Here is a 26,889-nt window from a genome sequence, read left to right as displayed (position 1 = left end):
TACATCCTTTACAGTGCAGATCAGCATGCTGTAGGAGGAGAAAGGCAAGTTTGCAGCACGCAGCATGCTGGAAACACCAAAGTACGCAACTTGAAATGAGATGATGGAATTGCTGAAATAATCTGCTGTATTAATTGGGAAATAATATATGAATGTTTGCTTGGGATGAAGTATTTGCTTCTTGTCAAATGTTTGTTTTCTATGTCAGGAGATTTTGGGATTCTAATTTAATTTGAGAAAGAAATGCACTTTTCAAAATATATACAGTATACAAGATTAATTTGGATTTTGAATCTAGGTTTCATTATTGCAATCTCCCTGAAGCCCATGTTCAGTGGAACTGTTACAAGATAAAATGATCAACTTAACATTAACTATTTTTCTTTAAATTGTGCTAGATATTCCTGGTAAAGAAGAAATTTATTTGCTACACCATTGGTTACACTTTGTTTTATTGATAATTTACAAAGTGCAAATCATGCCTGACCAGTCTGCTGGCCTATGCTGAAGTGACAACATGGACAAGGAAGGACAGACTAATGTCATCTACCCGGACTTCTGTAAGGTCTTTGACATGATCCCACACAACATCCTTGTCTCCAAATTGGAGATGTATTCAATGTATGGACTATTTGGTGCACAAAGACAGATGCATCCAGAGATCTTTAGTCAACAGATCAGCACCTATGTGATCAGTGACAAGCAGTGATCCCCAGGGACTTCTTTTCATAGAATCACAGAATCCTAGAATCACTCAGGTGACCTTAAAGATCATCAAGTCCAACCACAGCCTAACCATACTACCCCAACTCTAACAACCCTCCACTAAATCATGTCCCTGAGCACCACATCCAAATGGTTTTTAAACACATCCAGGGACGGTGACTCAACCACCTCCCTGGGGAGCCTATTCCAGTGCTTAACTACCCTTTCTGTAAAGAAGTGTTTCCTAGTGTCCAACCTAAGTTTACGTTGGTGCAACTTGAGGCCATTTCCCCTCGTCCTGTCACCTGTCACCAGTGAAAAGAGACCAGCCCTGCTCTCACTGTAAGCACCTTTCAGATACTGGAAGAAAGCAATAAGGTCTCCCCTCAGCCTCCTCTTCCTCAGACTACACAGCCCCAGTTCCTTCAATTCCTTTTTTCATAAAATAGCTTTTTATAGCCAACAAAATAGCCTTTTATGCAGAGTTATCTTAAAAAGCAATACAAAAGTTTACTTATAAGAATATTAGAGATGTATCTTCTTTTTTCAGTGCTTTGAAATTCCCTCACACAATGCAATAATGCTAGATGTTATTTTCTCTAACACTTGTCTGATAAGTATTGGGAACCCGTGCTTTAAAAATATAAAAGCTGTGATTTAAAATTGTGTTGGTCCTACTGGATAAAAACCAGGTTTTTTTGTTTTTTCTTTTTTCTTTTTATTGTATTCTGTAAACAATTTGTAAACATATAGGAATTAATTCATAAAGTAATATATGTCACTGATTTCTTGGCAATGCCTGCTTTCAAAGGAAAACCATATTCTTCACTTCAAAAAAATTTACTAAATATCTGCTGTGTGATGTTCACAAGGACTCTAGAACTGAATATAGCTTTTGTGATCTAAAATATATATATCTATAATATATATACATATACATATTAGCTATATCTAAAATATAGCTTTTGTGTAATCTAAAAATCAAAGAAAATATAAAAAATCTACAAGAATACACAACACTTATTGTCCAGAAGTTATTGCCATATGATGTCCACTCACTCAAAGAAAACAACCACAGCTGTAGACATAAAGCACAAAATGTAATAGACATAGTATTAAACAACATGAACATAATTCTAATTTAAGTAAGCAAGAAAAGAGATCACTGGTTTATACAGTGATCATCCAAAATCTTGTTGAACAATTTTGTAATATCCCTAGAGTTCACAAAACAAAGGCACATAGCATTTCCTGAAGGTATATGGTACAGTATGAAGTCCTCATTTAAGATTCACGCTTATTCTAAAAGGTATTGCTCAATACATTCCCATTCTTTCCTTCTTTCATGTAGGCAAGATGAAGGTTACTGACAACTCCCCAAAACAGAGTAGTATACAAACAGTCTAAGAGATAATTTTACTATTTGGTGACGTAAATTTCTTTACAAGTTTTCAGACTGCCACAGTACAAAAGCTAACAGCGTGGATGCACCTGAGCTTTCTCTTCTGTTCTTCTGTTTGCTCATATTTATGAGTCAATTTCTTGGTGATCTCTTCATTTGCAGTAAACATACACCTTCCATTAAATCTGAAAATGCTTTTTGTTGTGCAGAAGATTGCAGTACCTAAGGATTTCAGCCTCAGCTTTTTTCCAAGTAAGAAATTGTTGAATGGATTTCCTTCTCTTCTTTTTTTTTTTCATCTTATCAATTGATCCAAGTTGTTTTTTATTGTAACTGAACTATGTATTCAAGTCAACTAAATCGCATAATCACAATTCCAGCATTTTACACTGCTCTTGTGAGATAAAACCAGTGTTTGAATTTCTCCTGTAAAATGTTACAGGGTTAAATAACATTTTTATTAATTTCCTCAGTATTCTAATTTTTGCCTTTTGTACACTTTATAATTTCAAAAAGTTTTAAGAAAAACCTTTAAATTAAAGATGTTAAATTACAAATTACAAATATTTCATATTGGCCTCCGATGGAAGCCAAACCTCCAGTCAATATATGATACCAAGCAGATTATAGTAACAAATCAGAGGCTATTTAGGATTTAGGTAAATTCCTAATAAATATTTATCTTCTGAGACTTAAGTATGTTAATGTTTGGTACAGTAAGTTTTTCTCACCTGGTGGACTCCCATGCCCTGCTGCAGCTGTAGCAATAGCAAAAGCAGACGCAGGAGAAACAGCACAGTGACTGTTGTCAGCAGTTTGCACTGTGAAGAGAACAGACAGAGAAAGGTCATGCCTTTAATTTTTTTCAGTAAGTGACAGTAACATTTGAAATCTTTACTAATGTTCATACACTGTGAACATTTTCTATTTTCATGTTATGAATCTGATTTTATGTTGATTTGATCTCAAAGGTTTTTTCCAACCTGAGCAATTCTATGTTTCTATCATTCTATACTAAAGAAAATAAAAATATCACTATAATTTCTGCAATTTGAATATTAGTTCTAGGCCTGTTCAATTGATGTTGCTATGGGAGAAAATTCTTAAGACATTGCTAAGGATGAGGAATAAACTTGAATCAAACAGAATGACAAAAGTAATGGTTACTTTTTAAAGAGAGTTAACTGAAACAAACAAAAAACCCCAACAAATGCATTAAAGGACGAAGCACGTTAACAAATCAGATGAGATTTACAGATCTTCCCAGCTCATCACTTGGGTACTGTTTTGCAAAATTTGTCAGATTTTCTCCTTAGGGAGTTGTGTTGATGTTGATTATGTCAGTACTCAAATAGTGTACTACTGCTCCCTGCACTTTCCAACTCGAGTCTTGTCATCCTACCGTAACTACGGTCAACAGCAAAACGTTACTATTGGTTTAGTATTAAAGTGTCTCAGTAATTTATTAACAGTTGAGAAGGCTCTGTTCTATATATTTTTTTTTTTTTTTAATCCCATGTGTCAAACCAATGCCTTGAGATCTGGTTTGTGTGAGGAGAAAGCATTTTAAGTGGATGGAGATTATGGATAGATCTCACAGCCCACTTAATGTTTTTGAAGAGACTTGTGAGAGCCATTTGAGGAGTTCCAGTTCTCCCTTCACCTCTTCAGCAGAGCAATTTATTCTATTTTTTGGAATAAGTCACTTGTTATCACCTATAAATTTCCAGCTTCACACAAGGTAACTCACACAGTCACTTCCCAATGACAATATTGGGTTCTGTGCATTTCATGATTACGTATTGTGTCCAAAATATATCTCCATAGCGGCTGAGAAAAAAATATGCAAATATCTAGAGAATTTTGTGAGAATAAGGCTGATTCAGTATTAGTTCTGAACTTGGGTATATCTTGCTCAAGCTGTTAAAGAAAAATTCATCACACACAAAGCTCCAACATGCTACTAAGTCTCCTGTTATTAACACATACTTCTCTACAGAAATAATGCCTCCAATTTATTTCCACAGAAACAAAAACAGATACAAAGAGCACAAGAGCCCTATCTGATTGAGCATATTTTCAGCTACAAAACACAAGTTTTCAACACAGTCAACACCAATAGCTATGCATTTTTGCCAGCAGTGAACAAGAGTCTGCATTTCAGACTTGTAAAAAATCATCAGCAGTGGAGATGACCCATTTCACAGGTGCTATGACAGCATCATTGCTAGGAAATGTTGCTCATGCAGTTCATCTTTTATTGGCCCAAAAAGATGAAGGGCAGAAAGCGTCAAATCCAGACTGTTTACAGTCAGTGTAGTAGGACCTTCAAGCCATGAGAGGCAATGTGTTCCATGATCTTCACACTAGTATGGGGCCTGGTATCATTGTGCTGTAAGAGAAAGGCTGTCTTCTTCTCTGACCTGGTACAGAAGGTTTGAGCTTTCTGATTTATCAGTGTTGCAAAGTAGTTATCAGTAGTTGATGGCTTGTCCAGGTTCCAGAAAATCCAGACAGATCACCATTTTCCTATTCCAAAAGACAGTGTGTGTCACTTATCTACTGAGAACTACATCTTGAACTTCTTCAATGGGGAATTCATATGTCATCACTTCATGGGCTGCCATTTTGACTCCACCATGTGGTTGTGACACCACATTTCATCATCAGTAAAATGTAATCCAGGAAACTGCCATCTTCAGCCTCATACTGGCACATGGTCCTGACGGACTTGTATACAGTGTTCTTTCTGTTCCTGTCTGCGCATTTGTGGGATCCACCTGTCTCCAACTTTGAGATATTCCAATTTTGGCACTGTTGTTTCCAATGCATTGAAAATGATACTCAGCTCCAAACAGAGTTTCCTGATCATAATATGCTGAATCATGTGAATGAACTGATCAAGACACTCTTCACTTTGTGGTGTGATAGCTGTGCATGGCTGTCCAGAATGTGGCTTGTCTTTCATATCACTGTTGCCACTGCTGAAATGCAACACCAATCTCTAGTGTGCTCATATCCTCTTTCTGTCTCCAGAAACATTCAGCAATTATGGATGTATGTCAATAGGTGCCATTTTTTCCACGCAGAGGGAGGATGTGCACCAGATACACTTCCATGTCAAATACCATTCTCTATGCCACTCTGCTGCCATTCATCATGCAGGAACAAAATACAGCACAGTAAAAATACTGGCAGGAAGGTTCAAACTCTACTGTTATACCACCAACAACACAACATCTGCCTCTGACATCATGGGTCACCATAATAAAAAAGGAAGCATTACTTTTAGAGCAGCCCTCATTTATTCATTGAGTGGTGTAATTCACATCACTGAAAGACTATGAATTTCTAATATTTTGTAAAGACTATGGCTACATTATTTAAACTCATGGAAGTTACAGAAAGCAGAAAGTTCAGTTTCTTACCTCCTGATTGACGATAGCGGAGATGGCGTGGTGTTGAAGGGGATCTACATGGGGAAAGTTCTGTGGTATCCACTGCTGAGGTGCTTTCAGGAATAGTTCTATCCACTGACACTGACTCCAGAACTGCTGCTTTAAAAGAGAACAGATGTTAATATCAGGATGATAGCTCAAAATTTACAACATATTAAGAGGTTTTGGGGATAAAAAGTATGGGGCTTTATGACACTCCTTTTTAAAGTACAGAGCACAGTCAGGTTAGTTTGTTTTAGATACGAACATAGTACAGCTCTGAAGCAAATAAAGAGTAGGTAAGTGACTCAGAATTCTCAGTGTATGAACACCAAAAGATAGAAAATCTGCATAGTCAAAGCTGAGCAAACTGACTGCAATGATACAAAAGAATTTGTGTGTCAAAGTAATCTTCACTGAAAAGCACTATTTTAAAAATGGCCATTAATTAAGAACATTTTACACTAGTGTTTAAATACCAAATCTAGTACACAAACCTTATTTAAGTTTAATCTACATTCTACAGTCATTATGAAATGCTACATTCAAATGGCAGTGCTTTTGGAGCTTGCCATGCATCTTCTGTGCTAAGAAGATTCAGCAATAATTATTGTCTGGAATGAAAGCTTTGTACCTATGACATAACCAGACAAAAGCTCATAAACAAAGAACTTGGTGAAAATTGTCAGTTTTAAAAAATATCTTGGTTATGACTGCAATTTAAGTCAGAAGAGCATGCACTAAAGTGCATTTGTAATAAGAGTACCTGAAATCACAAGTTTCATATGTGCTCACAAGAAGAAATCCTTGATAGATTACTATCTATAATCAGAATACTACTTAAAATGGCCATCAACGCTGATTATTCTGTGAAGAAGTTCTTCCATTAGAAGCATATTAAAAGAAACGGTCATGACTTCAGAATAGCAGAAAAATACTTTCTCTGCAGGAAAACCAACTACTTTAAAAAGCGAATAAAATATTTTTTATGTTTGGTATTTACCACAACTGCGCCTTCAGCATAAGTACTATAAAAATATAAATAAAGTTTGATAGTGTGGGAAGGAGGCAAAAATTCTGGAATATAAATGAATCACATTCAAAAAGAACAACCATCACCGTAATAATAAGTCATGGGAAACTGAATTTGTATAGTTATATTGGATTTAGAATAAGATACCTTTGTTTTCCCAGAAATCCTCAAGCACCAGGGCAATAGCATTAACAATTACGAGGTGGTGGTGGCTCCTGATTAAGCAGAACTTGTCTCCTTACCCAGAAAACTTCAGAAATAAAGAACCATGTTCAAATGATGAGGAAAACGTAGATCAGCATTATGTAGTTCGCCCACTACTCATTTCCATTCTCCATGAGCAATCACTTTTTAAATTACTCCTCTTCTTGGACATGCTATAAGCAGCCTTGTGACAAAAGGACTTTCCCCTGGGTAACAAAGCTAGATAGTTGCAAATTCCTCTAAACTGTGTGCAAACTGTTCAGCAGGAGATCTCCAAGGGGACTAGAGACAGCCATTTAGCATTTATATGAGATTCTTGCCATTTCCAAATGTTCCCTCATGCTGCCCAAGTGACACGGCTTTGACAGAGTCGAACGCAGCATGTGAATACTTCTGCAATAATGCACGGTGCTAATGCTAGGTCGGAATAATCTCCTTTTTAGTAGGTGTACATTTAGTGTATGACAAAATATGTTACATCTAAGACTACAGTTACCTATTTACAAATCACATTAACACTTGGTCTGTATTTTGGAATGTGCAATCATGAAGATATGAGTATAACTACTCTGGTGTATGCAAAGAATTTGCCCAACTCCATATAATTAGTACTGTATTTTAGACATATAAATAGACTGTTATGCAATTAATCCACAAATATCCAGTGAACAGAAGCAATGTTTAAATGTAATAGTCAACTAGTATTTTATGAAAGCATAAAGAGTAAGCAGTCACATGCTCTCAGAATGCTAATATGGCTATACTGCCCGATGAAAAAATTCTATGTTGAACAATACACTACACTCTGTAAAAATAACGCATCAGTAAGAAGGAGATATAATGCTTCAATGATTCTCTTCTTAATTTACATTTGCCTATCTTTTTCTTGTTTCCTCTTTGGTTTTACTGACTACCACTGTTGCAGTGTTTGTAAAGAGACTGAGCTATATTCTGCTCATATTTATTCAGGTTGTAACTCAGGCACTAGAAGACTTGAGTTCTAGGAAGAAAACAGTAATTTTGCATTTCCTCATCTTTTGCTTAGTGCAACAGGATACAAAATTATGGTATGTCTTTATTCCAATTCAGAAGACCATACCTCCATTCCCAAACAGTAGTAACTACTCACCCTGTGTGTACCTTATGAAAATAGAGCTACTTTCTTGCTTTGTCATCTATTCTCTGCCCAGGGAAGTGGTGGAGTCCCCACCACTGGGGGTATTTAAGAGATATGTGGATGTGGCACTTAGAGACATTGTTTAGTGGTGGAGTTGTAGTGCTAGGCAGATGGGTGGACTTGATTATCTTACGGGTTTTTTTTCTAACCTAAATTATTCTGTGATTTTATGTGCAATGCTCTAATTCTAGATGCCCACAGTGAGGTTTATATCAACTAGCATTATTCCTCTGAAAGTAGTGCCTATTCTAAGGTGCCTTACAAAAGCCAACAAGCATTCACACAAGAACAATTCATCTTTTTAGGCATCTACCTTCTGGACTGATCACAGCCAGGTGCTATGAATCTCACTAATGCACCCAATGCTCCCATAAATTATTTGGATTAGCAACTAAATCTTTCCAGAGAACTCCCCCTAATTTTATACATCTTTTTCTTTTTAGCGTGATATTTTACTACACAGGACAACTCCAACAAAATGCAACTGGCATCAAGTATTTCTTTTTTACTTCATCTGAAACATACTGCTGGACTGAAAACAGACAGGTTTAGTCTGCTGCACTAGTATCCCTACAAAAAAGGAACAACAAACAGAGAAAACACATCACAAGCACAAGAAAAGAAACAGTGAGCAGTGTATTTTATTCCCCAATACAGGTTATTGTGATCATGAAAAATAATAAGAGAACGGAAAAGGAAAAAGAAACAAGTGCTGTGCAGTAATCTGGTAAAAATTAAGCTTTAATTAGAGACTGCTCCATTTACCCAAAAGTAACATTCACTGTTCTGTAGATATAGAATACCTCTTCGAATGCTTCTCCTCAGCTTGTTACAAAGGTCAATGCGAGGGTTCTCCAAGCTGTCCTCTATGGAGCCAGGGCTTTGCTCAGGAGAGGAGGGCCCTTTGCTAAGGTCCAGAGGTACTTTGCTACCTGTTGGTGGAGGAGAGGTGGCTGGACTATAGGTTGAGGTAGGACTGCTTGCCACAGATGAAGTAGAAAGATCGAGGGCACCAATTCTTGAATTCAGCGGTGAAGTCAGTGACAACTTTCGAGTTCTGACAGGTGAGGATGTTCTGGAAAGTGACAGTGGAGGGGGAGAAGAAAATTTGCGACAGAGATGTGGTGACTTTGCATCAGCTAGGTACTCTCCTCTGTTGTTCTGACTGGTAGCAAAAAATAACTCCAAAGCCCTGAAAGCAAGAAACAAAAAAGCAACACTGTAGTAACAAATGCAAAACAGATTTAAGTGAAAATACTTGTGAAAGCAAAATCTCTGAGATATTTAGTCCTCTAAGCACAGGCAGAAAATTGAGACAGACTTACCTAAAAATCTACAACTTATTTACAGAGTACAAATTTTCCTCTCAGATTATTTACACAAAAATCGTGGTTAAAAACAAACGAATGATCTCCTGGTAACTCTGTAAGAAATTTATCACAGAAGACAAGAGACAGTGCTCACCTAACTGGAATGGAAGTGAAAGGCCGTCTGTATATGTCTGAAAGTTTTTCCAGTACAACAGCTGCAGTAGTAAATATGCGGTAAGTATGCAGGAACGTATTCAGGAAATCAATACTCAGAAATCGCAAGTCTGTTAGCCTCTCCAGAAGGCGCTCAACACTTGCATAACGGATTTGAGGTACTTTGCAGGAATTCAGAGTTTTGCTGAAGCAGATATCTATGTCATCTCTATGAAGACGTGCATCAGACCTACACAAGTTAAAGTAGAACATTTTGTCAGAGAGGAAGAGTGATTATGGTGCACTAGAGGTATCATTTCAGCTACTCTTGTCAACACAGAACCAAGAAATACATACTGCATTCTGGTATTTCATCAACACAAGACTCTTCACTTATGCAGAAACCTGCTTCTGCTGGGATCTTGCTTTATAAGGAATCCCAGTGAAAGACAGTAAAATGAACCCCTTAGCTATATTTATGGCTTACTTCACAGCTAGTATCTGCACCCAGGCTCCAAGAATTACTTTTTAAGAAAAGAAAAAAAGTGAATGAATGTAAGCATGACAGAAGCAGGTTTAGAATAAACATGCTGCCTTAATTCAATGTTAAAAATTTAGGATAACATGTTTTGTGTTTCCCCTCAGAAATAGGAGAAACAAGGAAAAGAAAAACTTTGGCTTTGGAATGCTTTGGAAAATCATACTTGTTTGCACTCATTGTAGGGTTACCAAACATTTAAAAATACATTAAATAAAATGATAAGTGGTAGGACAGAAAATAAATACCCAATACGGAATTAAACTACTTATTAGCCAACCCATAACTTACTGCATCTTCAGAAATAAAAGAGAAAATTGAGCTGTGATCCTACATAGTGCAACACAGTGATTTCAGAGTTGGCCATTTTCAGTTATTCATACTATTTCAGGAAACAGATTGAAAAAAATACATGTTGGGATGAAGATTTAATTGCAGTCAACAGAAAGGGGGGTGGGAAGGGAGGGAGGGGCAAATACTTTATTTTTCAATAACACACTTCCAAATTTTGTTCACTGGGAATAAAATACCTCACTTACTTTATCATATGTGGCACAGTGACTTTAGAATTTTCTTCAAACACTATGGTCATTAAACCATTGCACCTTATGTTATCAATGCACTGTGAAAATAAATATTGAAAACCATTAATATCAAAGCATGGTAAAGGATTAAATTCCATGCTGTTAGTGTCACCATTAGCATCACTACAGCATAGCTTTCATAGAGTCTGAGCAGACTAGTACAAGGTATTTGCATAAAAGAAAAGCACTGATGAAGGAATCATAACAGATACAACTCTCTAGTCTTCTACCTTTGATTTACAAAGACTCAAGTCCATTCATCTATACCAGCATGCTCAGAGAATTTGGCCTGGAATCTATTTTACATGGCTACAGATTTTTAGTTGTAAATGAGATGACCTTGAAGTTCATTTGAAACTGAATGGTGTTAGATACCTATATCTTGAAAAATCAGCACCGGAAACAAGTTAGAATATTATATACATTATATACAAACTGGCAGTTTCTAAAAGCACACATTTCCTTTAAAAACAAATTCAAACAGTGCTATTATTATGAAATACAGCTATGAAGCTGCTGTCTGAGCTGTCTATTGCAAACTCTTGCATAAATGCTCTGGGCTAGGTATCAAAAGGTGTAAAGACACTTCTGGGACATGTTCATAGCACACATTAGTTTGAAATTACAGGTTGTCCCATGGCCAATAGAAGTTTACAAGTTATAGGTGGTTAAGCTGTTATTCAAGCCTCAAAGCAGCTCAACGCTAGTGGTGTATATGTACAACTCAAAGCCATCTGAACAGCATTTTCTGCTGATTTGTATTCTGACATAGCTGAGATAACACATCACCCAAAACCCTGCTCTTGGAAGTCTGCAGTCTGCCAGTAGTTAAGGCTTTTACAGTCTGCAACAAGCATCTCACACATACTACTACAGGACTCTTGCTTTTGTAATACTTTCAAATTGTATTTTAAACAATTATATGTATGCAGACCATGCTATTTCTTCACATCAAGAAACTGGAGTTTCCAGAGTTTTCATGTGCATTTACATTGAGTTTAAGAATAATCTGTTGAACTTGAAATATTACCTAGCAAAATAATGACTGATGTTAGATCAGTCAAAGAAGATTACCAGAGGCCTTTTCTGGTCTTCTATGATTTATTTAACTATATGTGTTTTTAATATCAGGTATTTAACAATGGTTTCAAAGTTAAATAATTCACATTATGACTTTACCAAATCGTTACTTTAAAGCACTGAGAAAAAAACAACAACATACATATCTAACAATAATACATAGTTTCCCTCAGGTGACTATTACGTATTGCAAAGAAGCTCTAAGCATGAAAATGTCCACGGTGGTTCAGCACTGTTTCCACTAAGACTGCATAGTCCTAGCATTTATCAGTTATTCAACAGATAAAAACTTTCTAGTGAAGGAATCAAAGTAATAGGGAGCTAGCATCAAAGGACAAACTTAAAGTAGAAGAGAGAAGATTTCTCCAGCTGCAGTGAAGGGAGTGGCATTTTTCATAGGAAGAGTATGTTTTGGATGAAAGGAATATAATTTCAAGCAGACTCACTAAGAACACATTTTTAGTTGCAAACATTGTTAGGAGAATACCTCTTATTAAAAAAGAAAAAAAGGCTTTCTACATTCTCTTTTTCTTAGTGTGGTTCCTGTGTTCTCCTTGAGGGCTGCAGCCAGGGACAAAAAGAAATTAAATGCTTCTGGGCAGGCACTTCATTATGCTTTTATGACAAGGTTTCTAGTAATGGGTTCAATCAGGAAAATGATTTTGTTTTCAAAATCAGTGGTTTCAGTTCTTCAGAGGTTTGGGAGTAACACTTCAGCATCTAAAATGCCCATGACGTTTGTACAGGGTCTTGAGTCCTTACTCTTTGAAGGTGGTGTCTGTGCTTGAAAATGACACCAATAGGAGGAAGTGTTGATATGCCCGAGGGAAGGAAGGCCCTTCAGAGGGATCTGGAAAGGCTGGATCAATGGGCTTAGGTCAGTGGGATGAAATTCAACAAGGCCAAGTGCCAGGTCTTTGGCCACAAGAAGCCCAGGCTTGAGGCAGAGCAGCTGGAAGGCCTTGTGAAGGAAACAATCTAGTAGCGTTGGTTGATGCTCAGCAGTATGTCCAGGTGGCCAAGAAGGCCAGTGGCAACCTGGGTTGTATATGAAGTAGTGCAGCCAGCAGGACTGAGGAGGTGACTATTCCCCTGTACTCAGCACAAGTGAGGCTGCACTTCAAGTGCTCTGTTCAGCTCTGAGCCCCTCACTACTAGTAAAACACTGAGGCCCAGGAGAATGTCCAGAGAGAAGATCAATAAAGCTGTGAAGGGACTGGAGCACAAGTCTTACGGGGGGAGGCTGAGGGAACTGGAATTGTTTTGTCTGAACAAGACTCAGGGCAGACCTTACAGTTCAACTACAACTACCTTAAGGAAGGTTGTGGTGAGGTGCAGGTCAGACTTTTCTGCTGTGTAACTAGCAGTAGGACTAAAAGAAATGAACTCAAGTTTCTCCAAGGGAGATTCAGGTTGGGCATTTGGAATAGCTTCTTTTCCAGAAGAGTGGTTGGATGCTGGAAAAGGCTAGGGCTACGCAGGGCAGAGGTTGATTCATCGTCCCTGGAGGTGTTCAAGAAACATTCAGATGCTGTAATAAGAATCAAGGTTTAGTGGGGAAATGGTGGTAGGTGGATGGTTGGGCTAGCTGATCTTGTTCTTTTCCAGCTTTGGTGCTTCCATCATTCAGCTTCTCTGCTTTCTTAAGAAGCTTAATCTTCTTCAGTCTCACACTGTTAAAATATCTCTGTGATTGCCCTCAAATCTCTTCAGATTTTCCTTTCCTCAAAATGAATAAACAAGAGAGAAAAGTTTCCTACTGTTTTCCACTGGCAGTCTGACTAACTACTTCACTCGATGCTCTCTCAGCTGCTGTGTTTACCTATACCTTATTGCACCAGTTTTAAGCTTTGCAGATATGCAGCACACAACTCAGTCATGCAGCTTTTCAGCCCTCAGAGAGACACACATTCCACTGACAAGTCTAATGCAAAAGCAAAATTTCAGGGAGAATAGGTAACACTAGGGGATTTTCAAGTACAAATCAATTAGTCAGCTTGCAAGAAACCAGTTTTCTCCTGGATTAGTTTTCAGAAACATGGAATAAATAATCTCAAGACAAGCAAGAGAAATAATGACTTATATCTACCTGACTTATATCACTTGTCCATGCAGCTTTCTCTTGACGTGAAGGGGCTAAGAGGACAACAGTAAAAGGAGGAGCATCTGTAGGTTCAACTACAAGCTTGAAATCAAGATGTCCAAACACTTGTCCAGAGCTTTTTGCTTCACGGTGAAAGGAGTTAAAAAAAAGACAAAATGTGAGATTTCAAACCACAGTATAAAGAAAGTGTTGTTTCCACTTGCTGGAAAAGTTATATTAAAATATTTCTCAAACAAGGAATAAAAGTGACTGGGAATCCAAAACGCTGATTTAGGTTTTCCACATACACCAAACACAATAAACACTACAAATATACAATAGTGGGAGTTGAAGTAAGTTACATGTTAAAATGCCAAATAAGGCTGAAGTCCTTCTAACACTTCCATATTTCATATGCTCTCAGAATATTGAAGGATAACTGAAATTAACGAAACTACTTTCACAGTTCATGGGTAATACTTGTCTAAAACTACAGGGTGGAAGCCAAAATGAGTAACAAAACACCCAGCCTGGGAATGTGCTTCACTTGAACCAGTAGTCAGAATCTGTAAGGAGTCCAAGACAAAAACTTTCCACTAATTCTGCCAACTCTCTCAACTTCCATGAAAGAAGAAACCCAATTATCTGTTTTGTCTTTCAAGATCTTTTGGTTTTTTTTCTTTCTAAGATCCTCAGGGTGAAGCTGTACAGAAAAGTCAGCAAATAATTTGTCACATTCTGTCAGCCATTGTACTCTGAAATCTTATGTGGGATGTCAACAGCAAACACAGCAAAACAAATCCTTATGCCATTATTAAACCATTTATTCCACTCAATCAGTTAACAGATCTTTCTCTGATTTCATGAATGAGGGGAACATATCAATTTGTTATGAAAAATAAACCAAGGGTAAATGTAAAAAAAAAACAACACAAAAAACACAAATATAAAATACTTAGAACTGTAATTGCTACAAGCAGTTGAACATAACTTACAGTCATCATCTGTTGCATCTGTCTCCTCAATCAATGTGCACTCTATTAACGACAGAACACCTCCTGTCTATGAAAACAAAGTGCATTTTTGATAAATTTAGACATCTGCCATTACAGCTACTTTAAAGTATTGGTACACCTTACAGTAAGATTCTACAGAATCCAGAGCTTGTAGGAAGATACATCAATTTCATGATACACATTTTTCAAGAACAAAAACCAGCTGGATCAGTTTTTGTGTTTTCCTTAAGCAAGCAAATCAATCAAACATTTAAAGGTGCAAAATTTCTTTCATATTTTTACCATACTATAGTTTGCCTCACAGAGTCTTGTTCACAAGTTTCAGAAAAGATAACTAGAATTCCATCCTTTTTGTTCTGAACTTAAAGAAAACTAATACATGACTTTTTGAAAGATTCATTTACACTTAATTTACTTTGCAAAATGCATTAATTATTTAAAGTGTACAAAGTGCAAATGAATACAAAAAGTAACAAAAGAGACTTTCTAAGCATTATTAGTAATATCTCAGATGCCTTTGTCACATTAAAGGTTTGTTTAACATACATCAATCCATAAACTGCCACTCTACCTTCATTCAAAAGCCAACCCAAGAAAGACCAATTCTTAACAAGCGTAACCAAAGCATTCTTAGAGGAACATTCACTTTAAGACAATATGCTGCTCAGGAAAACAAAACCAACTTTAAATATTAATTTTATTACAGCTCTGGAAGTTGTTCTGTCATAGTTCTGTGGGGGTGTACTGGCTGATTACTGCACTGTAAACAGACTGGCTTATAAACAGTCATTGATGTTCTGTTTCTAGCTACAAGTTTATTAAATCACACGCTTCTGGAAGAAAAAAAAGTTTCTCACTGCAATGAGAAATGCATCACTTCAATTCTGTTTGTAACAACACAGAATCTCAGTTTAGAACAACAACAACAAAAAACAGTATTAAAATTGCACTGAAGCTATATTTTCATTTAATAAACTTAATCATCACATAACACCTGTACCTTAAGTAGATGCAGTTTTCCTCCTGAACTTCTTGTACAAATTAAAAAATGTTTTGTAAATAAGAAGCACTGCCTTTCTCCTTCTTTTTTCAAAGATAATGATCCCAGACGAACTTTGCTAAGTTTTCCCCTTTCCACTGAAGGGACTTGAATAAGGGAACCTGGTAATAACAAAAATAAAAAATACACTGTAACTACAACAATGTTTAGTAGGCAGTGTTTGAAGTGTTAATCCACCAAACATTTTGGTATTAAAACATGCAACTTTCCATTCTAATAAGCATTAACACACATCAGACTCCATCTTAAAAAAAAAAAAAAAAAAAAAAAAAAAAAAAAAAAAAAAAAAAAAAAAAAGGCATTTACCTTTTTCATACCAGTTCATTTTGAGTTTTAGGACAAGTTCACAGATTCGTACTTTTTTTTTTAATGAAAGTTGTAAATCTGTCTCTGTAATTACAGTCTAAGAATCAAGCAAGCACAGTCTAAACTAATAGATACTCATCAAATTCTTGTGCAACTCTGAGCTAATACCGTGTTGATCAGAGAACAAAGCTGAACAGCAATCTCCATTTGCTCAACTTTCAGCAGTTGCTAGATTTGCAGTTACTCTAGTTCTAAGCCAAAGAGAGAGAGGAAGAAAAACTAAAAGTTAGGAAGGAGATCATTCCCTAGAGTTGGAGCTGTGATTTTTCTGTATGTTGCCAGCTGCCCTCCAGCTCCCAGTGTGAGGATAAATAGCACATACAAAGCAGTTTCAAACAGCTTCCCATTCCAAAGTCCTTCAGTCACTTTTCTCCTGAAATTCCTCTATACATTTTGGTAACAAACAATTCTACTTGTTATTTTTGTTCCTTAAAAAAAACAAAAAAACAACATTATCTATAAACATGACACGTGCACATGTGGCTTTGCAACTCAACTTCTTTTTTGTTTGGTTTTGTTTTAGTTTTATTATGTTTCAGAAATACCATATTCTGTTCTGCTAAAACAGCAGAAGGTTAAAATGTTATGAATGGCCAGTGTACAACTGTCACAACCAAGTGAGGCTAATTTTGGAACATTCATTAACAGTATGATTAAAAAAAAAAAAAAAAAAAATCTCCTTTATTTTGAAATAATCAAAACTTGACTGGACATGATGCTGACTATCAGGCTCCATTGGCAATGCTTCCAGTAGGTGGAACTGGACAGGACAATTCCCAAAAGTCCCTTCCAACCTCAACTACTCCATAATTTTGTAATTGTGATATATTTGTTAGCAGAGGCAAATTTAGTGCAGCTCATGATAGGAAGATCAGAAAACATGTTTGATGGCCTCTGAGGGGCCTTCAGAAGCCAGTTTTCTGTGTGTCAGTCAATGCTGGATGGTAGATCAAGGTCTCTGTTGCCTTAGGACTATTAAAGAATCACAGAATCATAGAATGGTCTGGGTCGAAAAGGACCACAAAGATCATCCAGTTTCAACCCCCCTGCTAGGTGCAGCATTGCCAACCACCAGATCAGGCTGCCCAGAACCACATCCAGCTTGGCCTTGAATGCCTCCAAGGATGGGGTAACCACAATCTCCTTGGGCAACCTGTTCCAGTTTGTCACCACCCTCTGTGTGAAAAACATTCTCCTAATATCTAACCTAAAGCTCCCCTGTCTCAGTTTAAGACTATTCCCCCTTGACCTATCACTATTCACCCTCGTACACAGTCATTGCCCCTCCTGTTTATATGCTCCCTTCAATTACTGGAAAGCCACACTGAGGTCTCCCTGGAGCCTTCTCTTCTTCTTCTTCTTGACTTCTTAAACAAGCCCAGTTCTCTCAACCTTTCCTCATAGGAGGTGCTCCAGCCCTCTGATCATCTCAGTGGTCCTCCTCTGGACTTGCTCCAAGAGCTCCATGTCCTTACTGAACTGGGGGCCCCAGGCCTGGACGCAGTACTGCAGATGGGGCCTCACAACAGCTGAGTAGAGGGAGACAACCACCTCCCTCTCCGTGCTGGCCACCCCTTTTTAATGCAGCCCAGAACACAGTTGGCCTTCTGGGCTGAAAGCGCACACTGCTGGTTCATGTCCAGCTTCTTGTCCACCAGAACCCCCAAGTCCTTCTCCACAGGGCTGCTCTCAAGGAGATCTTCCTCAGTTCATATAAGTACCTGGGGTTACCCCAACCCCAGTGCAGCACCCTGCACTTAGCCTTACTGAACCTCATTAAGTTTTCATGGGCCCACTTCTCCAGGTCCCCCTGGATGACTTCTCTTTCCTCCAGTGTATCAAGAGCACCGCTCAGCTTGGTGTCATCTGCAAACTTGCCGAGGGTGCACTCAGTGCCATCATTTGTGTCATGGAGATGCCGAAGAGCAGCGGTCCCAAGGCTGACCCCTGAGGGACACCACTTGTGACTGCCTTCTGCTCTGACACAGAACCATTGATCACAACCCTGTGGCTGCAACCAGCCAACCAATTCTTAATCCACTGGACAGTACATCCTTCAAATCCAGACCTCTCCAATTTAGAGGGAAGAATGTGATGAGAGACCATGTCAAAGAAAAGAAAGCATGATAAAGAAATTGTTTGGCTCAACAGAGGGCCTAACAATAAAGTCTGTATCAAAGTAAGAGATAGATAAAAGGAGACCCCAAGAAATCTGAAAGTGAATTAATAATTTACTGTGCAAAGCACTGTCAGAAATGTTCCATGGTCTCAACAGCTATAGATTAAGAGAATCAATCTTTTCTTAGAAAAATAAATAATATAACACAGATAGCATATGTCAAAGTTGAAGAGAACCTTCAAAAAATAAAAAAAAAAAAATAAAAAAAAAATGCCTGATAGAAATACACCTGAGTAATGGTCAGAATACCCTTATTTTCTTTCTTTCTTTTTTTTGGGGGGGTCAGAAACAGGTATCCTCTAGCTCCCCCCAATCAACACAAAGAATAGGAGCTTAACTGAAATTAGAAGTGGCGGACATCACTCTTAAAGTGACCCTACAATCAGACGTGAGAGGAAAATGGGCTTGGCATTGTTTCATTAGCTCAAGTCAGATTTCTGCACTCATACAATGTAAAATGTTTTAGGTGTTCTAAATAGTAAATTGTGATGCAGCCTTTCACATCATGCAGGCTTATCCACTGTCCTTAACAGTATTCCCAGAATTAAACCTGAAATTCATTTACTTAAATCATGGGTTTGACTCAGGTCTTACATTCTAATATTCCATCCTTCACAGATTGATTCACACTGAAAAATTAGTAGGTTTCTACTGATGAAACACTGGGTACACAGACAAAATGATATTAGCCAATTTTAAGGGGAAAAGCATCATATGCATTCAAATATAAAATACTGTAATCAGAGTGAAAAAAAATACTCAGTTTAAGAAAATTTCATGGTACAAATCAGTCAAGGACAATCAGCCCTGTAATTCTCTGGAGGTGGCTGCAATGCAACAATTTTACATTTTTCTTGAAACCACATTCATAACTTCTTCAACACCTCAATTATAACAAACACATACATTTAAGAACAACAGAGTAACTTAAGTGTGGCCACTGTACAAACAATCTTAGAAGTTGTTATGGGAAGTTTCATAATTTGGTTAAATAACTACAGAAACACTACAGCATGTATTTCAAAATCTATTTTATTATATTATATTAAACTACCAGCTTTGCATATTTAAATACCAAATGTTCCAATGACACTATCTAAAGAAGATCTTGTGAAGAGATATATCTAAATTAAATTCTCAACCTTTCCTAAATATATGCAATGCTTTACGGACACAAAGTAGCTTGCAGATGGTTAAAGTCTTCTACTACAGACCTATAGCTACTCCTTACAAAACTACTACCTTGTTACAAAAGAGCCAGAAGTAAATTCTAATATAAATGGAAAATAGGCTTCAGTTTTGAAATTTTTCCATTTGTTTACCATTAGAGTAAGCCCCCCAAGGTAAGAACTGAAATCTGTTTATAGTTTCTGGTTAAAGTTATCACTTACTTTAAATTACAGTTTTGTGGAACACAATGATAAATTTATCTCCTGATTCTCACACAATGGAAAACAGACATCTGGTTTCATCTGGTCTAACCCTTCTTGCTCAAGCAGAGACCACCCCAGAACAGGGCACCCAGGCTCACGCCCAGGTAGCTTCTGAAGACCTCCAAGAAGGAGACCCCACAGCCTCTGGGTCCCTGTGCCACCCTCACAGAATAGAAGAGCCACCTGATGGTCAAAGGGAACCATCCGTGTTCAAGGCTGCACTCAGTGCCTCTTCTCCTGGCAGCAGGCACCACCGAAAAGAGTCAGGCTTTGTCTTCTTTGCACCCCATTCAGGTCCTTATACATGTTGACAAGGTCCTCCCTGAATCTTCTCTTCTCCAGGCTGAACAGTCCCAGCTCTCTTAGATTCTTCTTATAGGAAAGGTGCTCCAGGCCTTTCAGCATCTTGGTAGCTTTGCACTGGACTTTCTCCAGTTTGTCCGTGTTACTCACGAACTGGGTGGCCTAAAACTGGACATAGTATTCAGCTACAGTCTCACAAATGCTGAGCAGGGGCGGAATGATCACTTCTCTATACATGATGGACCAAAGCTTCAGCAGGAAGAGTTTCCAAAACCACCAAGAATAATGAATATGGTATGCCTCTCCCTTTTCTCTTTTTGTTAACTGCATTTTATTAGACATAATTCTACATTTCTGGAAGAACAAGAAGCCTTTATTCTCTTCATGACTTTCTTCTTGTAGTGATATTTGTATCTTTCCCAGACTTCTACTGAAGCCCCAAAATGTACTTCTCAAGAGATGGAGTGAGTATATCCAGTACTGGATCTACTCTGGCACTATGAATTTGAGATGTCCCTGAAGCACTAACTAAAATGGGAACGACAGCTCTTTTCTTTCTTAGCTACCACTTTACCATTTGACAAAACCTCAAGCTTCTCATGCACTTTTGTCCAGATGATGCATCAGCTGCTATTACTATTTTGACTGATCAGACAGCTCCAGTCTCTGTGGAGCTGTAGGTAATTATAATTGAAGATCACAGCCCAGTTAGTGTATAATACTGTCCCATGGATGATTTACCATTACTACGCTGCTGTTTCTCATAGATCCTCAATAAAACAGTACAGAAATGGAGCTCAACTACAATCTCAAATTACTCGAGTATTTTTTAACTCCATTTAACAACGTTCCATTAGACTTTAAGGATGTTACCTGTTCCCAGTGCACTGACCTGCCCAGTGATGGCAATGTGAATCCTGCTGTTTTTAATGCAATTATTTTCATGGTTACATAGGTAGCTTTAAAAGAGAAGTCTTACCTTGGCGTATAAAAGTTTGACTTGTATCTAGCAATATATCACAGCCTTCTACTATTGTTCTTTCTATGGCCAGATTCTTCCGGATGTTTTCTGTGTCACTCACTTCATCATGCATCACCCTGTCAGATACAGCACAAAATGTACTTAAAATTCCCTGAAATATATCTTGCAATGTTTCATCTAATTTCATTTGCACCTTTGACAGTGTACACACACAGAGTTGATAATGCCCTTTACAGCACAGCAGATATATACATACAGTACATGACTAGTCCAGAGCAAGTTTCTTGCTCTGCTTTTCCTTCTTTCAAACCATTGTTGTAATCATTTTTTTTTTATTTTAATTTTTTATCAGCAGCGGAACCTATTTAGCCAGAGTTGTTCTTAGACTATTCTTGAATACATGTGACAGACAGCACCAAACTTCACAGCTTCTAGAAGAGTACTTCTTGATACTCAATAGCATCCACCAAACTGGAAATGTTTCTTAGTTCCTTGTGTTACTTATACAACACATTTTAGATTCCCTAACCTTGGAGGGAGGCTCTAACCTTGGTTTTAGGTTCCCAGTATGTCTGCTTCAGTTTACTTTTCAATGTACCATCCACTTCCTCATTGCTCCCTATAACAATCACAGCTTTAATGGTTTATCTCTTAATTTCTTCCTCTTCTTTTTCTAAGTATCCTCCTCTTACGCAGAAAAGCACGGTTTATTCCAAGACTGAGGTCAACACAGATATTTATATGGTATTGTGATGTTCCTGAACTGTCACTTGACTGTAAGGTCTCAAAGCTATTCTTCCCTCCCATCTACAATAAATGAGCCATCAAGTTTTATACACATGGTCCATATCGCAGCCTTGTAAGCAGGGGAGTATCAGTCAACTTCAGCCTCCAATTCTGAACATTCATAGATAAATTAGTTGGATGAGCTCTAACTTATGTGCTGGGGAATAAGGTCAACCAGAGGATGTGCCTGAGTAAATAACGGCTACGATAACAACAGTCAAAGCAACTGAAGCAGAAACATGGAATGGGGATATGAAGAAGTGCTTTTCCATATGCCCTGCGATGACATGATTTATGCAAGGGAGGACCCTGGGTGTGGGAAGGGTCATGTGTGTGTGGGGTTGCATAGTGGGTGTACGGGACGTGCATGCATGGAAGCCGTGCAGGTATATGAGCTGTGTGATACATCAGTAAAGTGAGAGAATACTCCATGGCATCCATGACTGTGTCTCTCTCCTTTGGATTGTCAACGTTCGAGGACTATCAGGTTATTTGATGGCAACGTCATTATGAGATGAAGCACAGTCAGTGCTGTTTGATATGACTATACACATTTACATATAACCCTACCCACAAAAATTCCTGGCTTTGACTAAAAGGAAAGAAGTCATTACTTCTCTGCTTTAAATGGCCTCAGAATATGGCAGACCCTGCTTACACTGCAAGAAGCAAATGCAGCTACTTCTTCAAAAGGCTCTTCAAAGAAGCCAGAGCTTTAAAAGGTGGCGGACATAACATTTAGATGACTCAGAAAGATGACTGTATTGAAGATGGAGCAGGACAAAAAAGAAAAATTAATAAGATCCAAACTAGTAGGTAGTTTGCCCAACATAGCTACTGTGTCTTAAAGGCATTAGAAATCTGAACAGCTGAAAGAATGTAATTAACAACAGCTATAAAGCAATCACGCATTTACAGCTACATATTTTACAGAGACTTTTTTGGTGAATACTCCAGATATTCGAGGCATACATTCTTGTTTATATAGCATGTCTTTGTTCACAGCAGAAAGACCTGTTTCCTAGTGATAGCAACCAAATTTCTTCCTTGGCTGACAGAAAGTAGCATCTAAGATAGGCCTGGAGTTTCTGGGAAGAGATTTTATTTTACAGGCTTTTACAGCAAGTACTAATTCTGAAAATATATCTTTAGCTCCAGTTTATTTGGCAGTCTTCAAAGCATACATGGAAATCAGTTATTTCATTAACACATGCAAACTGTAACATAGATTGAGAACTCAGTAATTCTCAAGACCCTGACTGATCTCCAGTGTTGCAGAATATTGAAAATGCCCTTTTTAAGAGAAAAAAAAAAAAAACAACAACAAAAAACTTGTGAAAAAACACATGTATTTCTTTATATAAAGAAAACTGCTCGTAACTCAAGGGTAGGTGGTTTCTATAGCAACTCTGTTCTCCCCTACCCAAAATACGAGATACTTGTAGATTTCTGTTAAACCAAAGACTAGAAGACTTTAAATTAAAATTTACTATTTTTTCCTTCTGTTTTCAGGACTTTGGTTCGGTTTTGTTACTTTTCTTTAATATATATATATATATATATTTTAAAGAACAAAACCAAATCTAAAGTGAGAAAATTCATTTTACAATTCAGGGTCTTTGCTTCAGAATAATCAAATAAAAGTGTAGAAAGTCTCACCTTGAAAGTTCTTCTAGTTTGGATTTTGCAAATTCAAGGCTTTTTCGTTCAACGTGCTCGTGTGGTGTGTGAGCCAGGAGTTCATGAAGCGTTATTATGTATCTAGGAATCTTAAACAAATTAGGTACAGAATCAGTAAATCCTTAAAGAAATTATTTTAATACAGTTTTGTTGTGGTTTTGTTTTGTTGTTGTTGTTGTTGTTGTTGTTTTTTAAATACAGGCTATTACATTAGTTAGAAAACTTTTGCAAACATTGTCTTTTTTAACAAATACCCACAGCCAAGTGATTACATGTACAATCTAAACAAAACTGCCAAAATACTGAACTTCTGGGTCACAGAGGCTGCACATGGTGTGCGTACATTTTCAGTCTGAGGAAACATAAGTTCAATTCATTATTTTATGAAAAGAAAAGCAGATCAGAGACACTGACAAAGATAACAATGAATTTCTTGTTTTCTTGCTGCTATTCAAGTGTCAACACAGATAATTTTCAAAACATTCTGGGAGATCCATGTACAGCTTACTAAAATTGTAATAGACTGCATTCATCTAGGTTTTTTACAAGCCGGGTGGTGGCCTGTTAGCATACAAATGAAATAATTCACATTGTACTAATGGACGCTGAAGAACATGCAAGATTTGACAGTTAATGCCAAATAGTAGCACAACGATCCTGATTCACTTTGTCATCACTTAAAGCACATTCATGAATGTTATACAGAAGCAGGTGATCCTGCAGTACTCCTTTTCTTTAAAGAATAAGAGCCATATAGAAAGTGGAGAACTAGCTTTCTCCTAGGCTGAAAACATCCTCAACACAACATTATTATTCACATATCAATAGGACCCTCTCTTTCTCCCTTCTAAAATCCCAATATATTCTTAAGTTCAATCAAAATTTCCCAAACTTTATGATACACAAGCCGGAAGCTGAACAAATATGCTATTAGAGGCAGAAATAGCCTTGTTAAGTACAATAGTAGGGCTGCCTAGCTCTAACACAATGGCAGAGACCCTTTTTTGGGGGGGTGGGGGGAGGGGAGGGAACTCCATTTGCCAGTTACCGAACAGAGGGGGTTCACCGTTGTCATGGTAAGTCAACTTCTGTGTCAAACATAAAAGTCACAAAACTTTTCAAAGACTTTTGAAAACAGCTGCAAATAATTATTTCAGAGAGATCTACACAGAAATATCACAAGGCTAATGAAGTTTTCAAAACTTGGGTATTTTTCATCATCTAAAGACCAGGTCACTGAAGAACAAAGTAGGAGGAAGGCTTCAAAATGTATTTCTCCTAAAATGCTTGTGACTGCTTCAATTTGATATACCAGTTATACTACCCCTGTCTGTACTGTTGTGTATTAAGAATTTGTTTCTCAACTTTTCCTTTTTTGTTCTTTCGGCACTTGCCCTCACCCAACATTCTCCTTGCATATATACAGGATTTTTAATAGATTTGAGTCAGTGTAGCTGGAGAAAAGATCCCTACAAGCAGTTTCTGTATAATAACGAAATACATAAAAAACTAAATTAGATTGCACGAGACTACTTTTAGTTAAGCAAGAAACATCTTCTATCAACCATGACTTCAGTAACACAAAATGATTCAAAACATTAAAAACAAAGAGTGAAAAAATGTACAGAGACTACCTGAAACATGGGGTAAGTAAGGAAAGTTTCCAGCATTCGCCCCTCACATGCTGGGTTGGCTTCATATTGCTTCAAGAGTTTGTCAAAATCTCTGTTTTGCTTACAGTTTGCCAGTACTTGTAGACTATACTGATGATTCCGAACAAATTCTTGATATATGTTCAGCATTGGCAGCAGAATGTCAAATAAGTCAGCTAGAAAAAGTCAAGAAATGCTTTTTTTTTCCAGCTACCCATGTCTTGGAACGTATTTTTAAGAAAATGATCATGTTCTATGGAAGGGAATTACTGTAATCAGTTCTGTTTCCAATATACTGAAATTTCAGAAACATTATACTGGGTTCTTTCACCTGTCAAAATATCGTCGTTCTGATAAATTAATAATCAGATAACTTCTCTGAAAATGCAGGGGCCCCTGTGTAAACAGTGCACAGCACTGAGGCTAAAACAGAGGAATTCTCATCTGGATGTCAGGAGTGTTACGCTACTGCCCACACGGTACACTCACTACACCAAACCACACGATACTAGCTCTACAAAAGCATTTCACTCAAAAAGGACATTGTCATTAAAAATAAATAAATAAATAAATAAATAAAAGGAAAACTTACAGTAATTTCAAAAAAAATAATTTAAAAAATCGAGAAATACAATAACTTGTAAAACTACAGTAAAAAATACAGTAATAGAAAATACAGGAACTTACCTAGAATTAAGGTAGGCCAATTAGCAATTCTCGCTTTTAAACCTTGATGAAATATTTCATGAAGAAACATGATTGTTTCACTGAAAAACAAATATTTAGAGAAACAAAAAGACAATTGAGGTCTATTTGCCAGTTTATAATTCATGAAGAAGCATTCCTTCCTGTTTACTGGTGCATTTTCCATTTCAGTAGGAAAAACAGGAGACAAATTATTATTATTATTATTATTATTATTATTATTATTATTATTACTATTATTATTGTGGAAGCAAACAATTCATTTTATTATACTATTTAGAATTTTTACTGCAGTATCTTTACAAAATACACAGTATTTACCATGGAAAGCATGTCTTAATTGCTTAATCTTTTAAATAAATAATCTATTAAATAACATAGGTTAGCGATTAAGTGTTCCAAGAATATCTCTGACGGTGTATCAATACTTTCAGAAAACCTCTAGCCAGTGGCAGTTATAGGTGTTCTCATTCAGTACTCTTCAAGATTTGAAGCTGAGAGGTTTTCAGTAAGGTGATCTTTAATGCTGTACTTGAGGTCATGTGATCAGCAGAAGAAGCTTTAGAGGCATCACGACGGTAAGTGAAATCATGAAGAGTTCAGTGACCATGAATAAGATGTTATGAGAGGAAAGTCTGTATCATAACTAAGAGAACAAGTTGTTCTCTTAGAAGTCTGGGGCAGCCTTGGATGCGGTCCAATCCTGTATCAAGTTCTAGATGGCTGCTGGCTTACTTTTACATACTCATTACAATAGCACTAGGATGCTTAATGCAAAGAACAATTCTTTTTTTTCTGGATATGAAAAGACAAGCAAGAGAAAAGGAAGCTCCTTAGGCACAAGAGCAGAAAATAGAAAATATGACAAACTCATCCCCAGGGTCTTATCTGAATCATATGAGGCCACTAAGTACAATTTCACTTTCTTAAGAGAAAAGGAAACAGGAAAGGTGACAGAAAATTTAAGAGAGCTCCTCCATAAGGCATTTTTTGTGTTTTCCTTCCTCTAGCACAGCAGCTA

At 37.2% G+C, this 26,889-nt stretch overlaps 1 protein-coding gene across 2 annotated transcripts in view; it reads right to left on the bottom strand.

Annotated features, from left to right (window-relative positions):
- The window catches only part of RASGRF2 (Ras protein specific guanine nucleotide releasing factor 2), a 119,698-nt gene that overhangs the window by 43,734 nt on the left and 49,075 nt on the right, over window positions 1-26,889 (bottom strand). Inside the window, exons 6-17 of one of the 2 annotated variants that reach the window (XM_072359131.1) lie at window positions 25,851-25,930; window positions 25,146-25,339; window positions 23,491-23,600; window positions 21,043-21,161; window positions 15,723-15,883; window positions 14,702-14,768; window positions 13,713-13,849; window positions 10,499-10,581; window positions 9,423-9,671; window positions 8,762-9,150; window positions 5,536-5,664; window positions 2,839-2,928 (exon numbers count right to left, since the gene is read on the bottom strand). In XM_072359131.1, the coding sequence (XP_072215232.1) occupies window positions 2,839-2,928; window positions 5,536-5,664; window positions 8,762-9,150; window positions 9,423-9,671; window positions 10,499-10,581; window positions 13,713-13,849; window positions 14,702-14,768; window positions 15,723-15,883; window positions 21,043-21,161; window positions 23,491-23,600; window positions 25,146-25,339; window positions 25,851-25,930 (1,808 nt within the window). The remainder of the gene's footprint in view (window positions 1-2,838; window positions 2,929-5,535; window positions 5,665-8,761; window positions 9,151-9,422; window positions 9,672-10,498; window positions 10,582-13,712; window positions 13,850-14,701; window positions 14,769-15,722; window positions 15,884-21,042; window positions 21,162-23,490; window positions 23,601-25,145; window positions 25,340-25,850; window positions 25,931-26,889) is intronic. The other variant, XM_072359132.1, reaches the window with a different exon arrangement.

Source organism: Excalfactoria chinensis, chromosome Z (genome assembly GCF_039878825.1).
Source record: "Excalfactoria chinensis isolate bCotChi1 chromosome Z, bCotChi1.hap2, whole genome shotgun sequence".
NCBI classification, from domain to species: domain Eukaryota; kingdom Metazoa; phylum Chordata; class Aves; order Galliformes; family Phasianidae; genus Excalfactoria; species Excalfactoria chinensis.
The sequence above is the reverse complement of the archived record's forward strand: the minus strand, read 5'-3'. Positions and strand labels throughout refer to the sequence as shown.